At 47.3% G+C, this 10,897-nt stretch overlaps 1 protein-coding gene across 1 annotated transcript in view; it reads left to right on the top strand.

The window, feature by feature from the left end:
• The first annotated feature begins 1,733 nt into the window (after nt 1–1,733).
• Nucleotides 1,734–10,897, top strand: part of CRTAP (cartilage associated protein) — a 34,113-nt gene continuing 24,949 nt past the window's right edge. The window contains exons 1-2 of the mRNA XM_024116526.1: nt 1,734–2,529; nt 7,815–7,964. Of these exons, the coding sequence (XP_023972294.1) occupies nt 2,059–2,529; nt 7,815–7,964 (621 nt within the window). The 5' untranslated portion in view covers nt 1,734–2,058. The remainder of the gene's footprint in view (nt 2,530–7,814; nt 7,965–10,897) is intronic.

The following is a 10,897-nucleotide window of genomic DNA, read 5'->3' as shown; positions in this document are numbered from 1 at the left end:
GCCTGTTTATCCCTCTCTCCCGCCAACACCTGGCAGCCACTGATCCTTTTACTGTCTTCAATATTTTGCCTTTTCCAGAATGCCATATAGTTGGAATCATACAGTATATAGCCTTTTTATATTGGCTTCTTTTATTTAGTAAACTGTATTTGTTTCCTCTGTGTCTTTTTTGCGGCTTGATAGCTCATTTATTTTTAGTGCTGAGTAATATTCCATTGTCTGGATGTACCACAGTTTATTCATTCACCTATTGAAGGACATCTTGTTTCCTTCCAAGTTTTGGCAATTATGTAAAAAGCTGCTATAAATATTTGTGTGCAGGTTTCTGTGAGGACATAAGTTTTCAATTTATTTCAGTAAATACCAATGAATGTAATTGCTGGATGGTATGGCAGAGTGTGTTTAGTTTGGTAAGAAACTGCCAAACTCTCTTCCAAAGTGGCTGTACCATTTTGTATTCCCACCAGCAATGAATGAAGAGTTCCTGTTGTTCTACTCTTTGTCAGCATTTGGTGTTGTCAGTATTTTGAATTTGGGCCATTCTAATAGGTGTGTAGTGGATCTCATTGTTATTTTGGCCTGTATTCTTATACAGTGTCAATGGTATGACAAGAAAAGCTGAAAGTTCAGATTCCAGAACACTAAGTAGAAGAGACAGCTAGATTCAACACAGGATATTGGACCGCATCCTGCCCAGGGGGATAAAGTGCTGTAAAAGACATTATTAGGACAGTTGACAAAACAGGAATAGGGAATATAAATTAGTCTTCCATCAATGCTAAGTTTCCTGAATTTGATCATTGTCTGTAGTTTAGTTCTTAGGACATACATATCAATACTAAAAGATTAAGGGGTAAGTGACCTCATGTATGCAATGTACTCTCAAATGATTCAGAAAAAAACAGAGATAAATACAGAGAAAGGAAATGTGGTATAACTTAGCAATTTGTGAATGTGGATGAGGGCTATATAGGAACTGTTTCTACTATCCTTTTAATTTTTCTGTAAATTATTTATTTATTTTAAATAATATTTATTTATTTGGCTGCACAGGGTCTTAGTTGCGGCCCACAGGATCTTCGTTGCAGCGTGCAGGATCTTAAGTTGCAGCATGCGAACTCTCAGTCGCGGCATATGGGCTCTAGTTCCCTGACCAGGGATGGAACCCAGGCTCCCTGCATTGGGTGTGCGGAGTCTTAGCCACTGGACCACCAGGGAAGCCCCTCTATCCGCATCTTTCGATGCACACATACAAGTTTCTCGAGCGTATTCTTTTATTTATTTATTTATTTTTAATTAAAAAAAATTTTGGCCGCACCGCGCTGCTCCCTGTATCTTAGTTCCACCACCAGGGACTGAACCCGCGCCCTCAGTAGTGAAAGCGCCGAGTCCTAACCACTGGACGGCCAGGGAATTCCCTCTCCAGCGTATTCTGAGGAGTGAAATGGCAGTCGTAAGGTGTGTGCATCTTCAACTTGATTAGCTTAATAGTTTACAAAGCGCCACTGACATCCTTATTAATTTTATTTATGCATTGTCTTTCTCATTGAAATGTAAGGTCGTCGCAGGGCCATCAAAGTGTAGGCCGTGGACCCGCAGGATCAGTCTCACCAGGATGCTGGTTAGAATCGCAGATCCTCAGACCCCCATCCCAAGCAGACTTGCTGAATGAGAAACTCTGGGGTCACGGTCCAGGAATCTGCGTTTTCACAAGTCCTCTAAGAGATTCTAAAGTGTAAGCAGCGCTGATCTATGATCCATTAGGGCCGCGTCTGGTTTGCAGACCGCCCTCTTTATAAAGGAACTAACAGTGGAGCCCGGGATCACGGGTTAGATCGTGCAGGAACTACAGGGCAGCGCCCCTCCCCAGGACACCCACTCCTCGCGGGCAGCTTCGCCCGGACCCCCGGATTGGGTGGGGAGGGGCAGCCGGACGGGGCGGGCCAGAGGCTGGCGTCCCCGCCTCCCCAGCATTCGGCTCGCCGCGTCGCTCAGTCCTCCCCCTTCCTTTCCTTCTCGCACCCCTCCTTCCTTCCTTCCTTCCTTCCGCCGGGAGCGATGGAGCCGGGGCGCCGGGCGGCCGCGGCGCTGCTGGCGCTGCTGTGCGCTGGCTGCGCGCTGCGCTCAGGGCGCGCTCAGTACGAGCGCTACAGCTTCCGCAGCTTCCCTCGGGACGAGCTGATGCCGCTCGAGTCGGCCTACCGGCACGCGCTGGACCAGTATAGCGGCGAGCACTGGGCGGAGAGCGTGGGCTATCTGGAGATCAGCCTGCGGCTGCACCGCCTGCTACGCGACAGCGAGGCCTTCTGCCACCGCAACTGCAGCGCGGCGCCGCAGCCCGAGCCCGCCGCCGGCCTCGCGCGCCACCCGGAGCTGCGCCTCTTCGGGGGCCTGCTGCGCCGCGCGCACTGCCTTAAGCGCTGCAAGCAGGGCCTGCCGGCCTTCCGCCAGTCGCAGCCCAGCCGCGAAGTGCTGGCCGACTTCCAGCGCCGAGAGCCCTACAAGTTCCTGCAGTTCGCCTACTTCAAGGCAAGTCTGCCTCGCCTCGCCCCGCCCCCAAGCCTAGGCCCCGCCCCTAGGCCCAGGCTCTGTCCCTCCGTCCTGGGCCGCGTCCCACCGCTCTTTCTCGACTTAGTTCTTTCCCACCCCGCGCTGCCAAAGGACGCCTTCAAATCCTGTTCCCCCTATTCTTCATCTTCAATAGAGATGAAAATACTTTTCTTGAAAGGTTGTTCTGAGGCGGAGAACGTACATAGAACGCCTAGCACAGTGTTATTTGAAGACAGACTCCTTTTTTGGTATATACCATTAAAATACCATTTCTCAAGTGAGTGGTGCCTTTCGGTAATAGGGCGGAAGAGGATCTGCGGAGCCGGCCAGTCCCTTTTAAAGAGAAAATTAAGGCCAGGAAAGGGCAGGGCTCCTTGGAAGGACACTTCCCTGTCTGGAGGAGAAGAAGCTGAGCGCTGTGATTCATCAGGGCTGGCGCTCTGGACTGGCTGTCTTTCATCTAGAATGTAACACAGTTGTCTTCCTCCTTTTTGTGGCTGCTTACATTCTGCCTGTGATTGCTGGCTAAAAATAGCCACAAATTGCAGTCTCTATCCTTTAAGTCCTTACTCTGGGGACCCACAAGTCTGAAGAGGGGCTGAATTCCCTGTTACTGGATAAACAGGTTTTAGCTTGGTGCGTCTTCACCGAGTTTTGCCAATAGAGCCCTCTCAAAATCCAGTTTCTACTTTCTCTAACCGAAAACGATTTTTTAAACTTTGCTTTCCGTCTTTGGGCTGCAAGATCTGTTTTTCATATTTCCCTGAAACGGAGCTGCGTGTCTGTTGCATTCACATGAGCCATAAAATAGCAGAAACCCTAAAAAGGAGAAAAGCTGGGTTATTTCTATGCCTGGTTACAGTTTTATATAAGTATCAGATTTGTGAATATTTGTCCTGGCAATAAAAAAACAATTTTAATATAGAACGGGGATAAGATTAATACATTTCCAGAATGTATGAAATGCAGAAATGATGGCTGACTCATACAAGCAGTATTTTTTACGCTAAAAAGGACTCGTTTTAATCCTCTCTCTTTTTTGTAGAACTTTTGGCAAATACAGTCTGAGCCAAATTTGAGTCACATAATCAAGGGGAAAACGTTTTATTTTTAAACATGGAGAATAGTGGAAGCTCTGATTTCTTTAATATACAGATGAATTTGAAACAAGTGCTGCAGGGAGGAGGGGACTGCAGTGCTACAATGTAACCAGAAGGCAGGGGTTTCCTCCATCCTGTCATCCTCAAAGGTTAGGAAGTTCATAGCTTCTCTCAAAACCCTTTGTAGGTCTTGTAACAATCACTTACTTAAAAGTCAGTATAGGGAATTCCCTGGCGGTTCAGTGGTTAAGGCTGCACTTCCACTGCAGGGGACATGGGTTCGATCCCAGGTCAGGGAACTAGGATCCTGCAAGCTGCGGGGTGCAGCCAAAAAAAAAAAAAGTCAGTATAATACCATCTGTCTTAGTATTTTGAGATCACTTACAGGGCAGGGAGAAGTTTAGAATTTTATAAATAAACCAGAACCTCCACTTAATTGCTTCAACTGAAAATCACTGAAAAAGTGATTTGGGGTGATGATATTGTATGGCTTAATTTTTTTTTTTTTTCCTTAATGGTGTTTATATTTTCAAACTCTGTTTCTGGGTAGAGAGGAAATAATGAATGACAGGCACATTCATTCTACCTGGCACCTGACGGCTGGCGACAGGTACTGGAGATGAATGGTGCTTCCTGCTGTAGCAGGACCTGAAACCACGGTAGGTTTCGTGGCCCCAGCCTGACTTAGGTTCATGTCATGAGCTGTGGGTTCTCTCTGTGGCCGCCATCTCCATGAAATGCTCATCTTCCCCACAGGCCGAGGAACAGGTGGGCCCCAGCGCTTTATCAAATCCTTGATGGCTGTTGAACTCTGAGCTGATAGAGCTGGCTGCCTCGCAGGCATGCTTACCCGCTCTTTGCCTGGACCTGGACTCTGTCCTCCCCTGGTTGAGGGGTGGCTGGTTTGGCAGGTGACTGGGAGCCTCTCGTGTAGGTGGCTGTCTCTCAGGAACCCATGGCAGGGTAGGTTCCCCCACCCCCTCCTTCTCTAAAACCTGCCTGGGGTCTGTCAGAGGTTTAGCTGTCAAGATGTGGCTCCATGCTCCAGCTGACAGACCTGGAGTTAAAAATGAATAAAATCATCCTTCAGGAAGGGATTCCATTTTGTAAAACTCAGGTCCTGAGTGAGAGGCCTTAAAAATCCCACTCTGTGCCACTCTTTCTAAGTGCTCTTCTGAGAATCAGAGAATCTAATTTCATTGGTATATGCTTTAAAAAGGGCTGCATTCATACTCTTCCCTTCCTTCTGGCTGCCAGACTGGCCTTTGTCCAGACAGGAGTATAAAGCTATCTGTAGAACTCTTTCGAAGGCAGTTCTGGGAATTCCCTGGTGGTCCAGTGGTTAGGACTCTGTGCTTCCCCGTCCCCCTTCCACCCCCTCCCCGAGTTCCATCCCTGGTCCATGAGCTAAGATCTCACAAGCAGCCGGCGGCAAAGCCAAAAAAAAAAAAGGCAGTCGAACTCCAGGTCACTAGCTGGCATTCCCCAAATATCAGCACTGACTTCTGGGAGTCTGTCCTTATCACCACCCATCACTCCTCCAGGGCAGCCACTGCCATTGTCTCCAAATGACTGGGCTCCCATGCTGGGGCAGTTTTGCACAGGTATGTGCTGTCCTTTGATTCTCAGAAATCCAGAGTGTGCCAAGTATCCCTTTATTTTTCTCTCTCCAAACTGAATTCCCTAATTCTTGCCCCCGAGTGTCCCTCTGGATTGCCTGAAGGAGTCTCTGTGCACGAGATCCGGGGGCCTTCTCCCCTCCCCCCCCACCAGGTTGTGCTGTGATTCCAGGGGGCCGAGGAGCCAGGACATCGCGGGGGGCCATCTGTTTGCTGCTCGCGTGTCCACACAGGGAGGTGTCCCTATCCTCGACTGCCTACCTCTTGAGCCTCCCGCCCCCAGAGCATCCCATTCCTCTCTAAGGACTTCTGCTCTCCTGGGCTCTGCCTGCAGGTGCCAAACCTGAAGGTCAAGGGCCACAGACCTTGCTGCCCCTGCAGAGCCCAAGGGGGACTTTCTTCTGGCCTAGAGAATTCCTCTTCCTCCCTCTTCTTCTTCCAGGCCAGTCAGCTTCTTCCTGCAGCTCCCTCTCCCGATTTCCTCCTCTTCCCATACTTGCCAAGTTCTCTCAAGAGTACAGGGGCTTTTGTCATGTTTCTGTGTCCTGACCAGACAGCTACCTCCCATGAGGCAGTGAAACTCAGAATCAGCTGACCACCACCTAATGGGGAGAAGAGAGAGAGGGGAAAATAGAGGGAAACATGAATTAATTTCATGAAAATATTATACAGTGGTGATGTTACATCCAAATCACTGGTACTTACCAAGTCCTGCTTTGTCCCAGGAACTGTGCCAGGTACCAGGAGCACAGACATGAATGACACTGCTGGGTCCTTCAAGGCTCAGAGTCTGGAGGGGGAGACAGACACATTAGCTGAGACCACAAAGAGGTGTGAAAAGCAGGGAGACAGAACACAGGATGACACAAAAGATGCTATCATCAAAAAATTCACAAACAATAAATGCTGGAGAGGGTGTGGAGAGAAGGGAGCCCTCCTACACTGTTAGTGGGAATGTAAATTGGTACAGCCACTGTGGAGAACAGTACGGAGGTTCCTTAAAAAACCAAAAGTAGAGCTACCATATGACCCAACAAACCCACTCCTGGCCGTATATCTGGAGAAAAACACAGTCCGAAAGGATGCATGCACCTCAATGTTCATTGCAGCATTGTTTACAATAGCTGTGACATGGAAGCAACCTAAATGTCCATCGACAGATGAATGGATAAAGAAGATGTGGAACATATATACAACGGAATATTACTCAGCCATAAAAAAGAATGAAATAATGCCATTTGCAGCAACATGGATGCACCTAGACATTGTCATACTGAGTGAAGCAAGTCAGACAAAGAGAAACATCATATGATATCGCTTATATGCAGAATCTAAGAAAAAAGATACAGATGAACTTATTTACAAAAATAATTGTATACATTTTAATTATAATGTATTACATATATTACATTATATATTATATAGTGTATAAAATATATTAGTACACATATATCCATGAAATAGTAAAGTTACATGTCAACATGTCTATCTGCACGTATTCACCTGTAGACCCATGTATATGATGTGTGTGTGTGTGTGTGTGTGTGTGTGTGTGTGTGTATCTATATGTATAGATAGAGGAGAGAGAGGGGAAATGAATCCATTTGGTACAGGTTGGGTCAATTACTTGAAATAAACAGGTCATAAGGAGGCATGTCCCCCCACCAAAAAAAAAGAGGCTCTTGATCAAGGTTACGGGAATAGGGAGGGCTCACCTGCATGTCCAGTACGTAAAGGCAGGGATTCTTTCCCTGTTTTGCTCATTGTTACAGACCCATTTCGTAGAACAGTGCCTGGCATGTAGGAGGCTTGCAACAAATATTTGCTGAGTGAATGGATGAGTAAGTGAGGAGGTGGTGGGAATCACTGAGAACAGTGAATCGGAGATTCTGTGAGAGACTCTGGAAAGTATTGATACATCTGTCAAGGTTCTGGCAGAAAAGATGTGATATAGTCATACTGGGTAGTTGGAGGAACATTTAATAAAGCAGTTATTTACAAGGGCTAGTGACAGTGAGGTGTGACACTCCCCCACCCAGGCCAGAAGGGGCAAGGGAGAGACCAATTGCTGGAAGCCAGAAGGAGAGATACCGGAAGGAGAGACCCCCTTTGAGAGGGGCTGTGACCTTCAGTCAAGGGAGCGACCTTGCAGGGAGGGAGCCAGGACACTAACAGCCCAGCCTTATTCTCTTCCCTTCCTTCAGTCTCCTGCTGGGTTCCTGTTGGGCTCCTGTTGGAGCTCCTCATTGATGAACCCACTGGAAGCTACGGGGCAAGGGAGTCCGCTGTGAGAGCCTCCTGGGCAGGGCAGCGTAGGGTGGAGACTGCAGGGCGTAGATCGGGACAGGCACACAAAGGCCATCTACTCACCTGCAGGGAATGAACACTCTTCCAGAGTGGCTGGACCAGGTCTTGCTGGGTCTTGGAAATCACTGAACCCTTAGCTTCCAGCATCGTGTAGAAACACAAAGTTGCCGAAGGACTGAACAGACGTTCATGCTCACCACCCATTGAGTAGCTTTTCTCTTTCTTCTTTGTACTTTAGGCAAATAATCTTCCAAAAGCCATTGCAGCTGCTCACACCTTTCTACTGAAGCATCCTGATGATGAAATGATGAAGAGAAACATGGCTTATTACAAAAGCCTGCCCGATGCCGAGGACTACATTAAAGACTTGGAAACCAAGTCGTATGAGGTATATTTGCATTTTTACACAGTGGTTAGTTGCAATACGAGTTGTCAAAGAAGCGTATCTCAGTGAACATCTATTGACATCAAAGGACCGCTAGTGATTTTTGATGACATTTAATGAATATTATGACAATAGAAATGATTGCCTTTTTAACACCTAGTTGATCCATTTAAGAATGCAATTTTACTTTCCATGATTTTTTTTTTTTTTTTTTTTTGCGGTACGCGGGCCTCTCACTGCTGTGGCCTCTCCCGTTGCGGAGCACAGGCTCCGGACGCGCAGGCTCAGCGGCCATGGCTCATGGGCCCAGCCGCTCCGTGGCACGTGGGATCTTCCCGGACCGGGGCAAGAACCCGTGTCCCCTGCATCGGCGGCAGACTCGCAACCACTGCGCCACCAGGGAAGCCCCATGATGATTTTAAAGCCACTTTTTTTTTTAAATGCTACATTTTAGAAATATGGTCATGTGATGGTAGAATGAGATGGTAGAATAAAGATATGTCTTGGAAATCATCTGAAAATGACCAAGAATAGGAGAAACAGAAATATAATTCTCCATTTCTGATGAAGCTAGGAAACATATATATTAATACACACACACAACTTTATGTCTTAAGTTGGAAAGGAAATAGAGGCGCTAGGAGGACTGACTTGACAGATTGGAGGCTACTTAAGTCTCTGCATCTGCAGAGGGGAATTCTGGTGAGAATGAATGAGGACAATAAGAAGAGGAAGAATCTAAGCCCTTTGAGCACTTACTGTTGTCCGGCCCTGTCGAGCTCGGGCTTTGGGGGTGTGGGTCCCAGTGGAGGGTGGGCAGGGTTGAAAAAAGAGGAATGTGTTGAAAGTACCTATGGGAGCCGTTAGATCCTAAGGTCTGACTCCAGGGTTTCCTATCTTGGGACCAGATCTCAAGCTCACTTTTTCACTGGTGGTGACCCTCAAACATAGTGGGTGAAGTCTCTTTCCTGGAGCCCTTCAGTATTCCAGGGAAGAATTCTCCAGCCTTCTGCAGGGCTGGTGGGAGTGTCCATGCTTCTCTGCTGGTGTCTGAGAGCCAGTCTGGGCAGAGGGATGGGGGTCTCACAGCTGAGTCGGAGACCTTACCTGCTTCCTGGTTTTCAGCCCATGCCTTGACTCGGCTCTGCTGTGCCTGCTCCCTGGCCCCTCAGCCTTTATGGGTAGAGTCTGTAGAATAGACCACCAGTCTCTGGCAAGGAGTGGCTTTGGGAGGTGTGGTCCCTTAGGTGAGCAGGTGGGCACTGGTGGGGGAACCCAGGGTTCCAACAGCTCTGTTCAGACTTTCAGCCCTGCTTTCTGTCCCATGCCTTGTGCCAGCCTCCGTGGTCCCTGGTGCCTGCAGGTGCCTATGAGTATATAGCTCACCTGCTCTGAGGTCCCTTCTCTCTGATAATTCGTTTTTTTGTCCTTCCAAAAGTTGTTGAAATCTCTTGTCTGCTGCTTGCTCCTTTCCAGTTCTCCCATAAAAGGATTGAAGTCTTTTTACTTTCTTCCCTGACATTTTCTGGGTAGGGTTTGGGGAGCAGAGTGGAGTGCATGCAGCCAGTGCACTGTGCTTCACTGCAAGCAGCTGCACCCTTCTTGCCCTCTTTGGAGTCCTGCTGGGTGTGGCGGGCTCCCCCCTCCCCACCATCCCCACCGTGCCCAGGGGCTTCCTCTCTCTGCAGGGCTTTCTTGCAGCTGCCACCCTGCCATTTCTGCAGAGCCAGCGGCCTGGTGTTGCTGCTCTTTTACCCGTCTCCAGGCAAAGCCCCTTCAGCTCTCTGCCTGTCTTGTTTCCAGGGGATGCTGCCTGCCCAGGAGGTATAAGAAGACCCACCTTCTTAACCTGAGGCCTTAAGTTGGGTGAAAATTTCAGGTCCCAGGGGTGACCCTCAAATACCCCCATTCCAGAGCAACTGAAAACAAAACTACAAATGGAGAGCCCCATGTGTACTTCAAGGCCTGTCTTGGCCCCTCCAATTTGTCAGGTTTCCGCATGCATCCAAGATCTCTACTTATTTCTTGTGAAACCAGGCTGCTTCCTCAGCCCTAGTTATTTCTTTTACCTACTCCAGGCAACAGTTAGCAGAAATTCCTTGACGTTTCCACTATCTGGCACGCGGCTGCCCTCCCCAGGAACTTGTACTGATGTTCGGCACTCCTAGTTCATACTTCACTGTTAGGGGGAGGGGTATCTGACACTTGCTTAAGCTTTATCTTTTCCTTGAATCGATTTTTAGAATCAGTTTTACTGAGGTATAATTTATTTAAAACTTATTTACTAATTTTAAGTGTGTAATTCGATGAGTTTTGTCAAAGGTTCCACCACAATCATGATGTAGAATATTTTCTTCTCCCCTAAAAAGTTCCCTCGTACCCCTGTGCAGTCCAGGCTTTGCCCCACCCCCTGACTCCTGGCAGCCACTGCTCTGGTTTCTGTCACTAGAGTTTTCTCTTTTTCCTTTATTCAAACTTGATTTTATTATCAAGTGCCTGTTACTTTTTTTTAAAATTAAGATAAGACACACAATACTAAATAGCGATTTGAAAATAATCTGAACGAAAGAGAGAACATGGTATATCTCTCCATCTGTTTGTGTCATCTTTGATTTCTTTCATCAGTGTCTTATAGTTTTCTGAGTACAGGTGTTTTACCTCTTTAGGTAGGTTTATTCCTAGGTATTTTATTCTTTCTGTTGCAGTGGTGAATGGGATTGTTCCCTTAGTTTCTCTTTCTGATTTTTCATCATTAGTATATAGGAATGCAAGAGACTTCTATGCATTAATTTTGTATCCTGCAACTTTACCAGATTCATTGATTAGCTCTAGTAGTTTTCTGGTGGCATCTTTAGGATTCTCTATGTATAGTATCATGTCATCTGCAAACAGTGACAGTTTTACTTCTTCTTTTCCAATTTGTATTCCTTTTATTT

The sequence above is a fragment of the Physeter macrocephalus genome, chromosome 18, assembly GCF_002837175.3.
Source record: "Physeter macrocephalus isolate SW-GA chromosome 18, ASM283717v5, whole genome shotgun sequence".
Taxonomy (NCBI): Eukaryota; Metazoa; Chordata; class Mammalia; order Artiodactyla; family Physeteridae; genus Physeter; species Physeter macrocephalus.
This window is presented reverse-complemented; position numbering and strand designations above follow the sequence as displayed.